General features: G+C 44.6%; 1 protein-coding gene across 1 annotated transcript; it reads left to right on the top strand.

The window, feature by feature from the left end:
• Positions 1-1,751: 1,751 nt before the first annotated feature.
• On the top strand, positions 1,752-8,085 carry Scoc (short coiled-coil protein). Its single transcript, XM_036189087.1, has 4 exons — positions 1,752-1,948; positions 4,418-4,489; positions 4,957-5,040; positions 6,572-8,085. Exons 2-4 carry the CDS (start codon positions 4,468-4,470, stop codon positions 6,712-6,714), a joined length of 249 nt encoding a protein of 82 aa, XP_036044980.1. The 5' UTR covers positions 1,752-1,948; positions 4,418-4,467; the 3' UTR covers positions 6,715-8,085.
• Positions 8,086-16,000: the final 7,915 nt, after the last annotated feature.

Raw genomic sequence — 16,000 nt, 5'->3', positions numbered from 1 at the left:
AATTTATAATATTCTCCTCTCTCTTTCTGCACAAATCTTCCTTGAGTTTAAATTTTACCATTTCTTGAAAATAATCTTTGTAACTCAGTGGTAGAGCACATGCTTAGCTTTCCTGAAGCCTTTAGTTCACCATCAGGAAACACACACACACAATACTTAGACTGTGTAAGTGAGCCTGTAATAGTAACGAAGTCCCCAAGCATTCCTCCAGCTGCATCCACCAATTTTGATGTTTACACTTAAAATTAATATGTTGGTTGTTCACATGAAATACGTTTGATATGTTCATATTTAAACTTAATTGACATATTTTCTCATGACTGTCCCTGTGACTCAGTTTGTTTGAAGTGTATATTTTGATTCCAATTATTTAGGAATTTCAAAATATCTTTCTCCTACTGATTTCAAACTTAATTTCTCAGTGGGTAGAGAAAATAATTTGTATGATTCCAATTATGTAAGTTATTTTAACTTTATTGATGTGTCTTTTCTGGCAAGAGACCATTTTGGGGTCTGAAGAGATGGTTATGAACTGTCCATCTTGTAGAGAACTTGAGTTTAGCACCACTGCTCACAAAATCCTGGGGGTTGTAGAAATGGCTCAGCAGTTAAGAGCACTTAATGCTCTTGCATAGGACACTGAGCTGGGTTCTCAGCATCCACATCAGCTGGTTGACAACCTCCTGTAATCCCAGTTCAGGGATCTGACTGATTCCCTCTTCTGGCATGTGTGGCAACTGCGCGCGCGCGCGCGCGCGCGCGCGCACACACACACACACACACACACACACACACACACAGCCACATATTCACGCAATTAAAAATGTTACATAAAAAGAAAATTAAAAATAAAATCATATGTGTATATGTAAGCGCACCTCTACAGCTCAGGTTTTGTTAAAGTCAAAGCAAGAACGCTTTGCAGGTCGGGAAACAGTCGGTGGTCAAAGTGAGGTTAGAATGAGAAGACCATGTGGCACCTCAGAGTCGGGCCTCTTAGTCTCAGGTTTTCTGTGAGATCGAATGAGACCAGGAGAATGCTGATCTAAGGCATCATGAAGTGGCCAGGCGAACTGAAAACTTAAATATCGCCAGGATTGGGTGGGGTACTAAGAGAAACATCCATTAATGGTGTACGCTTCTTGCGTTTTCTGATTTTAGAAATTAAAAAAAAAAGGAAAATGTGCTTTTGGAAAGGAGGGACGGCAGCCTGTACTGTTCTGCTCACTCTGTTTTGAATGTGATCGGATGTCTGCCGCCCAGAGTCCGGCTGTATCAATTTCCAGAATACTGGTTTTACCCAGCATGACTTCGAACCGCACTCATCAGGATCCGGGCGAGACAAAAGCCGCTCAGCGGGGGCCGCTTTCTTGGGTACGTCATCCCTTCCGCGTGGTGATTGGTCGCTGCCTGCCCAGGACACGCCCAGCAGTCCTGATTGGGCGTCAATGCCCTTTTGTTAGGGCAAAGGTGGACCCCGCTGCTCCGCCGCGGCCTGTCGGGGCGGCCGGCGGCCAGCGCGCAGGCGTGCAATCTCGAGTTCGGATTGGTGGGAGGCCGCCTCCTCGCTCGGCGCACGCTCGGTGGGCGGGAAGGGCGGGGCTGCCGCTGTCAGTTGGTCGGAGAGCCGCGGCCTGAGGCGTCCTCCGCATCCCGCCCCCTCCCGGCGCCTCCGACGCAAGGTGAGGCGGCCCGGGGCAGCGTGGGTCTGGGGACCGCCGGGCCCTGCCGGCGGGGCGGGGCGGGGAGCGGGGCGGTGGCCCGGGCACTCGATCGCGGGGCCGCGAGGCCCGACGCCCCGCCGAGCCCTGCGCAGCCGCCTTCCCGGCCGCACGCTGCGGGCTCCGTGGGAAGAGCCTGGCGGTGCGGGACGCGACGCTGTGGCGGTGCGGGACGCGACGCTGTGGCGGTGCGGGACGCGACGCTGTGGCGGTGCGGTGGGACCCAGGTGCTGGGGGACGACGCCCTGCAGCCTGATCTACCCTTCAGCTCGCCGCAGTCCTCCTGCCTCAGCCTCCCGAACGCTAGGGTTGGATTTCTGGGGTGGTGGCCCACGCCTGACGGGGGGGGGAGGGGGACATCTTTGCTTGCGCCCGGGTTTGTTTCTTTGTCAGCTTTTCTCAAGCATCCTGTGGAGCAAATATTGGGGAGTAAGGTTTGGGAAGGAGAAAACACACGTTCTTCTGTTAGACTGCCCGACTCTGACGGTGTAATAGCCATAAGACAGATGTCCCCGAACCGTTATCTGTTTCCGAGACTCAAAGCTGTGCGTGGGATTCCTGGTGTCTGTGTGCGCCACTAGTTAAACTGGATGCAGCTAACTCTCTGGAGATCCAGTTAAATCAGAAATACTTATTGGCCACGTAGTTGCTTGGTTTCTATAGAATTTGAGACCCCAAATATGTCAAAGCAGAACATGGACAGAGAGAACCATCACACTCGAGTGATGCAGCTTGGACTAAATGAAATTCATCTTTGGTTGTTTAGTTTGTGGAAATGCCAAAGGAGTCGATTTTTTCAAAACATTTGACAAACTCAGATTAGGACCTTAATTATGTCTTGGCTGTGAAACGGTTTAGTATCCACATCTGTGAATTGCAGTTTTCTTCTGTTTTGATAAAACTATGTATGTGAAATGTTTAGTGCATTGGACTCTTAATCTTTAAGAACACCAGCGTCCTGGTGAGTGGGTAACAGCTGAGAGACGTAAGTTGCCCATGCAGAAAGTCTCGTGCTGGAGTTTGGATGGATGTTAGGGAAATGTCAAACTCACATCTGAGACGTTAAGCCGGGCTGAGGTGGAATGGCCGACGGACACCGACGATGGACGGACACACACACACACACACACAGACTGGACATGACTGTAGCCTTGACACTGGGTAACCACCCTGATGTGGATTAGGCCACTCTCATTTTTGGCCCTGAGTTCTAATATGAGGCATTTGGCCACATGGTTTTTCTGAAGTTTCTTCTGTGGTCCAAACAAGAGCGTAGAGATGAGAGGGTACCCTCTATGTTACCATCTATTGCTTGCTTACGAAATACACAGATTTGAACTCATTAAATTCCCAGAACAAACCCAAGAGATGTATAATTATTAGCTCCATTTTATGAGTAAGGACACTGTGACTGAGATTTTTAAATTTCAGAGCCTGTACTACAGAGTGAGGGTTTAAGTAGTGATCATCCAAATCTGTGTTTTTAATCACTGTGCTAAATAAATATCTTCTTGAGAGGAGGTCTTAGAAGGAACGGTGTGAGCATGTATCAGTAGTTTAAATTAATCCTGGCCTGCGGTTTGTCATATCCCTAAGCCTTACTCTCTTTACCCTTTCCACTTCCTGGATTTAAAGTATAGAAGGTTACAGACTCTCATTCACTAACAAGATACGTATACACAGGCACTGGGATTTCCTGTGATTTTCAAAGAAAAGTTTTTAAAGCTCTGACATAGAGAATCTCAGAGAATCATGTCATTTTCAGAGCCAGGGCAGCTGGTAAGTCACAAAATAACTAGAAGGTTGTGTGTGTGTGTGTGTGTGTGTGTGTGTGTGTGTGTGTGTGTGTGTGTGACATGTGTGTCATTGTTCAGTGACCCCACAAATCACAGGCGTGGCAGTGTGTATGCTACCCCAGTGCTTGGGAGATGGAGGTAGGACCTCTGGAGCTTGCTCTAAAACCATCTAATGGAATTGGTGAGTTCCAGCTTCAACCAAAATCTGGCTTCAAAAATAAGGTGGAAAGGGACTAAGGGAGACACCCAGAGTTGACCTTTGGCCCCCACACGTGCACACAGGCATGCACATACATGTGTACACAGACATACATACACACAAGACAGCTTTATGTCAGTTTAAAAATTGAACGTTGTTTAAATGGAGAGGAATATTTTTTAAATTACCGTGCAGTGTAGTTTCCTTACATTGTCATACGTTTGTTTGGTTGATCTTCAAATACTATAATAGCTTGAATAACTTTAAAAACAGTTTTGAAACAATATCTAGTAATCCACTTTCTCTGACGTGCAGAGAATCTCTGTAAAACTGAGGTAGAAGACATGAGAAAGCAGGCTTTCTGTGCTGCTTGGGAGCATGCTTAATTTGACAGCTCTTTAGTAGTGCTCAGTAGCTTTCATCCTGGGAGCTGCCTGAGAGTCTGCTTTTACATTTGCACACTGGGCATTCTGTCTCTGAAGGGTTTTTATGTATTTACCTTCCTCCTCTCTGTAAAAGATCCACAGTGATTCTGAGTCTTTTTTTAAAGTATGTACTGTGTGTGTCCTTTGCTTATCTACCCATGTGCACTTCAAAGCAGTAAGGCATGGGAGGGGTCCTCTGGTTCACATCCTTGAACTACTTTGTCTTTTGAAAAACAAGCTTATATCTTACTGTTAGGTCTGTTTCTTTTGTTGCAGACCATTCATCAAAGAGTGTGCATTCAAGAGCTGAAAGTCTGTTGCCCAAGATGATGAACGCTGACATGGATGGTAAGATCCTTTTCTGTGGACTCTGCTTTCTGTATGGTTCTGCTTTATTAAGCAGTGGAAAGAGTAGACAGTCTTTAGAAGGTCTAGGTGGTGACAACGCACGCCTTTAGTCCCAGCACTTGGGAGGCAGAGGCAGGTGGATCTCCAAGTTCGAGGACAGCCTGGTCTACAAAGAGAGTTTGAGACCAGCCTGGGCTACAGAGAGAGTTCCAGGACAGCCAGGGCTGTAACACAGAGAAGGTTTAAGTGTGGCTACTTTCCTGTTGACTTTAGAAAGCACACTCGGTAGCTTCCATTCTGAAACTGTATGGCAAGTTTAGCTTAATGCCCTGCCTGCCCTGGAGTAGAGGCTCTGTATACACAGTTCTTAAGACAATGGTTATGAAATGTTCTGCAGAATGTTAAGTGCTGCATGCCAAAACTGGTACAGTGTTTATTAGTAAGAAATTGAACACTTTTTCTTACAGCAGTGGATGCTGAGAATCAGGTGGAACTGGAAGAAAAGACTCGGCTTATCAATCAGGTGTTGGAACTCCAGCACACGCTTGAAGGTTAGGTTACACTTTGTAGTTCTCCTGAATGACATCCATTTAGCGTCAAAGTCCATGGAATAGTTAGGGGTTTCTGGTTTTTGGTTTTGTTATTTTGTAAAAAGAAAAAATGACTGTTATTTGTATGTGTGGACGGGTGTATGTGCCAGGACCCTCTTGTGGAAGTCAGCAGCTGACGTGTGGGAACATTCTCTCCTTCCAGCATGTGGATCTTGGGACTGAACTCGGGTCATCAGGTTTGGGTTGCTGTTGTCTTTACCCAGTGAGCCATGTTTCTGGCCTCAGTTGTTTTCTCTCTTTCTGTTGTCTACAGCCTTGGCTGGTGGACTGAAGGACAGATTTGCCTCGGTAGGATCAGTCACTGCTCTGACACATCCTTTTCAAGGTGTCAGCAGGATGCTGGCTTAGCCTGAGAACTCTACATGTGGCAGTGTGTTACTAAGCCTGCTTCAGGAAAGCTCTGTTAAAATGGAAAAAAGCATTCATTACCTCCAGAGATTCAGACTGACCATAGATTGGTTTTCATTTCCTACCTTCCTTCCATAAAATTAACACTCACACCGACCTGTCTTTTGGTGTTTAATGCCATTAAGTATTATTTTTTTGTTTGGGGCACAGAATGAGCACCAGCTTCTCCCTTGACAGTAGCAGTCAACAGGCTGTTGCTTTCCTTCTGCTTCATTTCTCCTGCTCTAGTTACGTGTCTGTGGGCCCATCTCTTCAGTTCCTCGGAGAGCAAGAGTTAGCTCTAATAAACACTTCCCATCTGCTTTCGTGACCATTAACCAGTTTGCTTTTTCTCCAGAAAAAGTATGGCATATTGTGTATTGATATGCTTAATGTTTACTCCCGATCCACCTGGGTGCCCATGTTACCGAATGCACGTGTGCCCACATGTAACTGTGTTCACTGTTGCTGTAGGATGGTGCCTGCTTCTGTTGGTCATTATACACTGGTTAAATGTATGGATGGAGATCATTTTCACTTGTTTATTAAGACCTGCATCTTTTGAATTTTTAACTGATGTTTGACTACTGCTTGGATCTCACGCCCAGTGTAGGAATCCAGTTGCGTTAAGCTGCGGATTATTTCCAGTAAAGACATTGTAGTTTCATGTGGTTGGACATGGACACTTTATCAACACAATGTTTCCTAACCTCTGTAAGAGTTAACATAAATGCTCAACAGACTGAGTCCCATGGGAAATGCTGTCAACAGTCACCATCTTTGTCCTCAGTAAATTGTTTTTACTTAAGCATTTACCCCCATAATCTGAATTGAAAAACAGAAAATTTACGAATTGTATTTATAAATAATTGGCAGTGCTCTGGGCCAAATCCAGGTGTCACATGTGTCAGCAAGGGCTGCACCATTGGGCCACACCCTCAGCCTGGTCTCAGTCTTGTAAGACTGAATCTTGGCCCTGGAGAGATGGCTCAGAGGTTAAGACTGAATCTTGCATTTCATAACATGGAATCACTGCCATGATTTTATTGATAATTGTATTTTTGGTTTTGTTTTTTATATACAGATCTTTCGGCAAGAGTAGATGCAGTTAAGGAAGAAAACCTGAAGCTAAAATCGGAAAATCAAGTTCTTGGACAATACATAGAAAACCTCATGTCTGCTTCTAGTGTTTTCCAGACAACGGATACGAAGAGCAGAAGGAAGTAAAGGCTCGCCTCCCCTCCTGCCGAGTGGCTGCTTTGTTCCTTAAAGCTTGGGTGTGAGCCAAAAGTTACAGTATCTCCCTTTGCTTCCTTGAGTCTTTATAAAGAGAATGCCAGATCTAGGTAATATTAACTGCTTAACAGGAAACATCCTTAACATTCTATGTATTAAGTTAGTCTATGAAAATGTGCAAATGTAGAGACTTTATAATTAGAATTACAGATATTTATGAAGAAACTTGAAGATGAATGTTTTGCCAATTTGCATATATATATATATGTATATATATATATGTTTAGCACTGTCTTTTAGCATATGCCTATCTAGTAAAATATACAAGAAAATAACCATGTTGTGAAAAAGTGACCAAAACCATGTACTGAATGCACAGCCTCTGTACCTTGCCCACCATCTTGTGCCTCTCCCTCCCCATCTCCCTGACAGTAACTTCAGTAGATGTCACTACCAGATTAACCTGAACTGTAATTGTTGACACTTAACCAAAATAAGACACTTTCTTAGCTAAGGCTTGCCATTTGTGATACTTAGTTATAAGATAGGATTGCTGGTTTCTCTGTAATCAATTGAAAATAGATTGAAGCTATAAAAAAATGAAGGGTTTTCTTTGAAATGTAAATTGTCATATTGAGAAGCTAAAAACTCCCTTTTGCACAAAATAGCCCATTTGGTGTTGAAAAGATAAAAGTGCTGGTCACATGTATGTGAGAAATAGAAAACCTTGAGGAAAGAAATAGGAAACTGGATAAACAGAAGTAACCAACTCCATGTTTTCCCTCCAGATGTGTGTTAGCTCTGGCTCACAGCTGCACTTTTGGGACAGTGTGAAAGGGGACTAAGTCTGACATAAGCGGATTAAGTAAGCCACATGTCAGAGAGACCGGTTAAGAGTTTGGTCTCAAGGTTTGTTTGTACCCAGGAGATGAACTTTTGCAAAATTGAGAGTATATTAGTATCAGAATCATGAATATAAGAGAGTTTTGTATATGTGATAATTGTTAACCTTAGTATTTTATCTCAGTTGTTTTCCCAGAATTTCTGTAAACTCAACACTTGCAGAATTTTAGTCATTTCTTTTTAACAGTTTTAAAAAATTTAGTTTGTAGCTTCTGTTTGATAAAGGAATTGATATCAAATGTTATAATAGGAAAGATCCACTAATGCAGCTGATGGCTCTTAGATTGGGCTGTGTTGACTTGTGGAATCATCTAATGTATTAGTGACATTAGCTGTATGACATGTAATCCTCACATTGCAGATATTTTGCAACCCCTTTGTGACTGCTTTACAGATATTTAAAGTTGTGTTCAAAAAGAGTTCTGCTTTGCTGTTTAATAAAAAGCTGTTTCAGAGGTTGTGTGTTTTGATACGGCTGCTAAGTAAACGTGCAGTGGGTAGCCAGGGTTTGCAGTGCCACAGTGTAATAGTGTATCTTACTTAAACATCCAAGACTGTGACAGCAGTAACCTTTTAATTTTATTAACAGTGTGCAGGAGGTTACTCTAGTTAAAGTTCCAGGGAGGGAGCTGTGTTTGGGCTAGGCTCCTCACCTTCTTGTCCCCAGGCTAGCTGGCCCTGCTGTATAGGAGGTTCAGTCGTTTTTTAGCCATGGCTTCTGCATCACCAGTTGCACTGTTCCATTTGCAGGAAAGGGCATGCGAGTGTGCAGTCTAGGTGTGGTGGGCTCTGCCCAGGCCTCTTTACATCCAAAGCCTGGGATGGCCAATAAATGATTTCTTGCCTGGGAAGACATGTGGCTACAGCTTAGCCCTGTGGTAGGAGGTGACAGACTTGTCACTAGCAGCCCCAGCCCCAGCTTGATCTTTTTAAAAAAAAAAAATTATTTATTTATTATGTATACAGTGAGTGTTTGGCCTGCAGGCTAGAAGAGGGCACCAGATCTCATTACAGATGGTTGTGAGCCACCATGTGTGGTTGCTGGGAATTGAACTCAGGACCTCTGGAAGAACAGCCAGTGCTCTTAACCTCTGAGCCATCTCTCCAGCCCCCAGCTTAATCTTTTGCTACAAAGTATCTGGAACTACTCTCACAGAAATGCATTCCAGCACCCACTATCCAGTTAAACATTAAGCTCAAAATCCAAGATCTCTCTTGAGGTCCCTGGGTTTAATCTGTTCTTACTCTTCCCCATCTAGAGTATTATGGGACAGGGTGGCCAAGGAAAAGTTCTCAGTATGGAAAGTGGGGTAGAAATACATCCTCAGATTTGAGGCAATTGTGGAATGCTACTTGGAGACAAGTCCCTTGCTGTGGGCCCTGACTCTGATAAAGGTTTTCCTTTCTCAACAACTCCTGTGCGTCCCCTCTCGGAAGTTATCCCCCCCCACACACACACACCTCCACCCCTCAGGCTGTGAAACCAGCTCACTTGTTGCCCATTTTTTTAAGTCAACCTCAAGTTTTTTGTTTTCTTTTTCCTTTTGCTAGTATAACTTTCTCAAACAAACCTGAAGCCTTTTACCTAGTTTACATTTATTCCATCTGTTTGACTGCACAGAGGTCAGAGGTCAATCTGCAGGAGTCTGTCGTCTCCTTCCACCATGTGGGTTCTGGGGACCAAGCTCAGGTGGTTGTCTGCTCTTGGCCTGTGTTGGACAGTCAAGCTCTCTTCTAGCCTTGACCTGTTCTTTCCCTAGGACTTGACTTCCTGGCGGACTACCTGGGAACCAACTGATGCTTGGAAGACAGCTCTGGGGATGCTGTTGCCAGAGCAGGGCCATGGGTTGGAGGGCAGCTCCCTTGGGTGCAAGAAGTACCAGAGAAATTTGTCTTTTTCCATAGGGTTTTTTTTTTTTTTTAAAGACTTATTTATTATATACACAGAAGATCTTATTACAGATGGTTGTGAGCCACCATGTGGTTGCTGGGAATTGAACTCAGGACCTCTGGAAGAACAGTCGGTGCTCTTAACCTCTGAGCCATCTCTCCAGCCCCCCACCCCTTTTTTTGTGATAGTTTTTAAATTGAAAACTCCTTCAATATATTATGATCAGTTTCCCCTCCCATGTCCCTCAGATCCTCCACCTCCTGCTCATCCAACTCCATACCTTTCTTTTTCTTTTCTTTGTTTTGTTTTTGGCTTTTTTTTTTTTTTTTTTTTTTTTTTTTGAGACAGGTTTCTCTGTATAGTCCTGACTGCTAGAACCCCCTCTGTAGACCAGGCTGGCCTTGAACTCACAGAGATCCACCTGCCTCTGCCTCCTGAGTGTTGAGATTAAAGGTGTTTGCCACCACTGCCTGGCTCTTCCTCTTTCTTTAGAAAGCATTTTCAAAACAGGCAAATAAGTAAACCATAATTAGTGAAACAGCAAAAAAGGGTAAGTGTGAATAAGCATGGAGACCTGAGTGTGGATCCCAGCATCTTCCTAAAAGCTGGACATACATGATCAGCATGTCTGTAACCCTAGCCTTGGGGATGGGACTGTGGGCAGAGACGGTGGCCCCCTAGAGCTCTCAAGCCAGCCAGTCTAGCCAATAGATGGGCTCTAGGTTCAGTGAGAGACCTGTCCCCTAAATTAGGAGGAGAGTGGCAGAGGCAGCCACCAAACATTGACCTGGGGCTTTTCCACATGCAGGCACACACTGTCATGTGAACACACTTGGGCACCACACGCAAAATATAGGTGGGAAACCACATAGTGTCTATTTCTGACCCAGACTTTCCTCGGTTCAATGGCCAACAGACCTTCTGAGTTTTCAACTAATCGTATCATTTGCCTAGTCCAGAAGAATTCTGCTAAATCAGCTCAGAGTCCCTCACCTACCACAGGTGACCACCTTGGCCGGCCTTCAGCAGTGACTTTAGCAACAATTCCCTTACCGATGCCTCTGCTTAGTGTGTCTCCATCCCCGATCCTCCAGCTCACCGATGGCTGTCTTTGCTATACTAGTAGCCGAGAGCTTTCTTAGCAGTTGCCACAGTCTCGACACCCATCAGCTGCCAATGGCATTAGAACAGCTTTTTCTCTGTCCTTTCTAGCTCTCCACGTCGGTGAGCATGACTGAGGGGAAGCAGCATGCTGCCTCTGCAGACACTGAAATCCTAGCACACACACTGCGGAGATAAGCACATGATGAAGGTGGAGCTTTCACATGTGGGATTATAAATAGACCCCAGAGAAGCCTCTCGCCACTTAAGGACCCAGGAAAAGCCCACAGTCAGAACTTGGGAGGAGGGCCCGTGTTAGAACCCAGCTGCACAGGTGCCTTGGCCTTATCTTGTTTTCAGGACTGTGAGAAATGGTTTTTATTTTTATTTTGTTTAGAAGCCACCTAGGCTGTAATTATTTCATTATGGCAGCCAGATAGATGGTTACACCTCCCCACCAGGTCCCAAAGAAGAGCATCCTTTAATATTGACACTACCATCCCACCCAGCATTTGACTTATATTCCTGCTGCCCACTATTTACAGTAGAATACTGTACACCACAATCCTTTATTTGGAACTTCTAGGGCCAGATGCTTCAGAACTTGGCATTTTTCAGATTTTATAAAATGTTATGATTTATATAGGGGTACACATTGGGGCAGTTTGTTTCTGCGTCAGAATCTATGAGAATTAGTGATAAATGGGATAAAGAGCAAGTACATATGAAAGCTTACCTGGGAGGTTAGGGTGGGCTGCCAAGTGAGTTTTGGTGTCAAAGTGGTGGACTTACTTGTACAGAGATTGACTTTTCTTCTGGAACTGTCCTTAAAGGAACAAACTCTTGTGATATAGAAGTAGCTGATATCACTTGGGGACCTCCTTCCACAGGTCTCAACACCCCACCTTTATTCTTGGCCAGTTCTCCCCCTTTAATATGTGGTTCTTTCATAGCATAAAAGTCAGAGTACAGTGGCAGTGGTGGCGCACACCTTTAATCCCAGCACTTGGGAGGCAGAGGCAGGCGGATCTCTGTGAGTTCAAGGCCAACCTGGTCTATAAAGTGAGTTCCGGGACAGCCAGGGCTACACAGAGAAACTGTATCTCAGAAAGCCAAAAGAAAAAAGTGAGAGTAGAATTTTGGGACCTAAGATTAATTGGTCAGAAGTAAGGAGAAGTGGGTCTTAATTCTTTAGCCGTAAGCTTTCCTTTGCCCAATGGTGCTTCAAGTTAACCTTGAGTTAATGCCACTCCTGATTGTCACCAGGACCTTCTCAATGCTGTCCTAACCAAGACGACCACCACCAAGTCTCAGAGTTTGTATGCTGTGAATGTACATCACTCTCATTAGTTATTAATAAAGCTGTTTGACCAATAGCCAGGCAGGATAAGGTTAGGTGGAACAATCAAACTGAGGATTTGGATGAGGAGGGGCAGAGTCGGGGAGACTTGAGCCATCTACCCAAGAAGCAAGATGCCAGAGGACCGGTAAAGTCACGGCCATGTGGCAATACATAGAGAAATAGAGATGGGTTAATTTAAATGTAAGAGCTAGTTAGTAATAAGCCTGAGCAATCAGCCAAACATAATTAATATAAGCCTCAGTATGGTAATTTGAGAAGTGGTTGATGGGAATTTGGGAACAGGCAGGCCGGGGAGACATGGCTCCGATGATAAGAGGTTATTTTTATTCTTAAGCTTGCTTGTAAAGAGAGACTGTTACATGGACAGCTGTTTAAGACATGGACAAAAGAATATCATTGCCTCTTAGCTACTTCATCTAGAAAACAAACTACAATTAACTCCACTAAAATCAGAGATTAATGGAATTTAAATGACAAGTTTACTATAACAAAGACTTACGTTGACTCTATGACAAGGTCTCTCAATGTAGCCCTGGCTGGTCTAGAACTCACTGTGTAGACCAGAGTGGCCTCAAATGCACAGAGATACCCCTATGTCTGTCTCCCAAGTGCTGATATTTTAGGCATGTGCCATCATACTCAGCTCAGAGTTTGTCTTATGACATAGGGAAAGGACTAGGACTGGAGTCACACAACGTGATCAGTTCAACAGTGTTTATCTTGTTTTAAGGTTTCCAGACGATTCATCAAATGTCTGTTACTATAAAGATGGTTTTCTAGTTGTCCTAGTGCCTAGCCTATCATTTTCAGGACTGCCCTTACTGTTCTGTGCACTAGGGTCTTAGAGACAGACTCAATGTTTCCAAAGGGGGTGGAGAAAAAAAAGGCTTAGTGGCTAAGCTCACACCATTCTTGCAAAGTTCCCAGCACTTGCATGGGATCTCACAATCTCCTGTAGCCATAGCTCCAGGGCGTTCCCAGGTACTTGTTATCCCATGCAGAAATATGCATAACTAAAAAAGTCTTTAAATATGTTTCTAAGTGTATGTTTTCTCCCATCAGCTTGCTTCGTCTAACCTGTCAAGGGGAGATGGTTTCTGTGGTGGTTTGAATGAGAACAGCCCCCAAAAGCATACATTTTTGAATACTTGGTCCTCAGATGGTGGAACTGTTTGGGAAGGATTAGGAGGTGTGTCACAGGGAAGTGGGATTTGAGGTTTCAAAAGACTTGTGCTGCGCTGGCTGGTTCTGTGTGTCAACTTGACACAAGCTAGAGTCATCAGAGGAAGGAGCCTCTGCTGAGGAAATGTCTCTGTGAGATCCAGCTGTAAGGCATTTTCTCAGTGATCAATGAGGGAGGGCCCTGCCCATGGTGGGTGGTGCCATCCCTGGGCTGCTGGTCCTGGGTTCCATAGGAAAGCAGGCTGAGCAAGCCAGGTAAAGCAAGCCAGTAAGCAGCACCCCTCCATGGCCTCCGAATCAGTTTCTGAATCCAGGATCCTGCCCTGTTTGAGTTCCTGTCCTGACTTGCTTCAGTGATGAACAGCAATGCTGACGTGTAAGCCGAGTAAACCTTTCCCTTCCCAACTTGCTTTTTGGTTGTGGTGTTTTGTCGCAGCAATAGAAACCCTGAGATGTGTGCCATTCCCAGTATACTCTCTGCCTCCTACTTCAGCTGATCCTGGTGCCATGCCTTTGCCCTGAAATCATGGCCTGTGATCCTCAGAAACCCTAAACCCAAATTAAACTCTTTTGTAAATTTCCTTGGCCATGTCTTATCACAGCAGTAGAAAAAGGAAGTCAGCTTCATCTCCTAACCTCATCATACTATAGGAAAGGATAAGACCTATATGATTTGGGAATAAATGATTGAGATGGTTTGAAATATGTTTTATATAAATTATTTATATAACAGATTTAGAGAAATTGTCTAAGTCAGCTAATACCTCATCTTTACATCTTGCTAAATGTAAAACATACAGCGAAAATCTAAGCAAGAACCTCACAGGCAGGTGTCCAGAGTGTGAGTTATATGTTGACCGTTCTGAACAGTTTCTACTGTAGACAAAATTATTTTACACTCATGTGTAAACACACACTCATGAGTGTGCTTCTTCAGAGGACATAGATCTCTCCTCTTTGCACTTTTAGATCCTTGGATTGGTCTCAAGTCACTTGCCCACATGGCATGCACTTTTACCCCCAGCACCACCCCCTTGACCCAGTGAAGCTGTTTTGAGAATTCTAGATTCTCTGGTGCACTGCATCCACCACAGCAGCTCATCTCACACTAATGCTTCCACTGTGTCCCTCCAATGGAGACTGACACTAACGACACTGATGTCATCCCAGAGAAAGGGTCAATGAAGTGAGCCCCACTGAAGAGTATTTTCAAGGAAAAGAAGCAGAGGCTGGAAAGCTGGCTCAGCCATTAAGCATGAGCTGCTCTTGCAGAGGACCCACGTTCAGTTCCCAGGACCAACATGGAAGCTCATGACCTCCTGTAACTCCAGTTCCAAGACATCCAATGCTCTCTCTGGGTCTCCAGGGGAACTGCACACATGTTAAAAGTCCACCCAAAAGCCTGGTGGTGGTGGTTCATGCCTTTAATCCCAGCACTCAGGAGGCAGAGCCAGGCAGATCTCTGTGAGTTTGAGGCCAGCCTGGGCTCCAAAGTGAGTTCCAGGAAAGGTGCAAAGCTACATAGAGAAACCCACCCTGTCTCTAAAACCAGAAACAAACAAACAAAAAGTCCACCCAAGAGTTTATGAAGAGTTTATGAATGTTAGAACATGGCCATGGGGAAAAGTCACTCTACTTTCACAACTCTCTGAAAGATGTAAACAGTCTTACTGGCTCTGCTCAGTCTCCTTTAGGTAAATAAAGCTAAGGTGGAGTTCCAGTGTGTGAGTTCTGAACATACCTATCTATCCAAGGGAGCTGTTGAAAGGTGGGGTGTGCATGTCTACAAAACAAACCCCAACCCATAAAAGGTGTGAATTTGAGGACAGCCTGGTCTACAGAGTGAGTTCCAGGATGGTCATAGCTACACAGAAGAAACCCTTTTTGAAAAAACAAAACAAAACAAACAAACAAAAAAAAAACTAAATGAGAAAAATATTTAAATTTTATTTTCAAGAGCAGTGTGTGCACACAGTTTTGTGACTGAGATAAGCCATTCGGGCATGAAGTGGCTACAAAAGCTTCAACAAAAATCTGTACATTATTTGGTTTTGACAAGCCTCTTATCTTGTGTTCACATGTAGAATATGCTTGCATGTTACCCAGTGATTGCATTAGTGACCCTTAACCATTTGTTCAGTTGACATGCCTGTCAACACTGTAGGGAAAGGGGCTGGCTAGAGAAACCCACCCTGACCCTGGAGCCCAGAATTAGGGAAAGATGGCTCAGATAAAGCCAGTGAGAGAAACACAGTTTAGCTTAGATCAGAGCCATCTCTGTTCCTGTCCAACTGACTTGTGAAATCAACCAATCACAGAGCAGGACAGTAGAATCCTGGACCTAGGGCCCAGGGCCAGGAAAAGAAACACATTCTGTGTTTGGGACCTGAGCCAGAGAAATGAGCACTTTATCCCCAAACCCAGAACCCAAGAAATATGCCCTGACTCTGAAACTAGTACCAAAATAACACTCTTGGCCCCTAGAATCAGAGTCAGTGAAAGAAATGTGCTCTGGCCTTAGAGATAGTGTCAAAAAGCCAAGAAAGGCCAGTGAAAGAAACACAGTTTGGCACTGAAATCAGGGCCATCTCTGCCCCTTGCTCACAAAACTGGCCAATCCCTGGGCAGAAAATAAACTAACCAATCACAGTTGACTCCGCCCCTAGACATCCTATATAAACCGCCCTGCTGGGTCAGTTGTGAGCTGTTCTCTCCACTCTGGTAGAGGCAGCTACTCTCCTGGACTCCTCCTTCCCAAATAAACCTCTTTCTCAAAAGAGTATTGGGTGAAGACCTTCATTGACTGGTGAGCAGAAGAACCTTGCTGGGATGTCCAT

This window comes from Onychomys torridus, chromosome 5 (assembly GCF_903995425.1).
Source record: "Onychomys torridus chromosome 5, mOncTor1.1, whole genome shotgun sequence".
NCBI lineage: Eukaryota > Metazoa > Chordata > Mammalia > Rodentia > Cricetidae > Onychomys > Onychomys torridus.
Note: the sequence above shows the minus strand (reverse complement) of the source record. Positions and strands in the feature narration are given on the sequence as shown.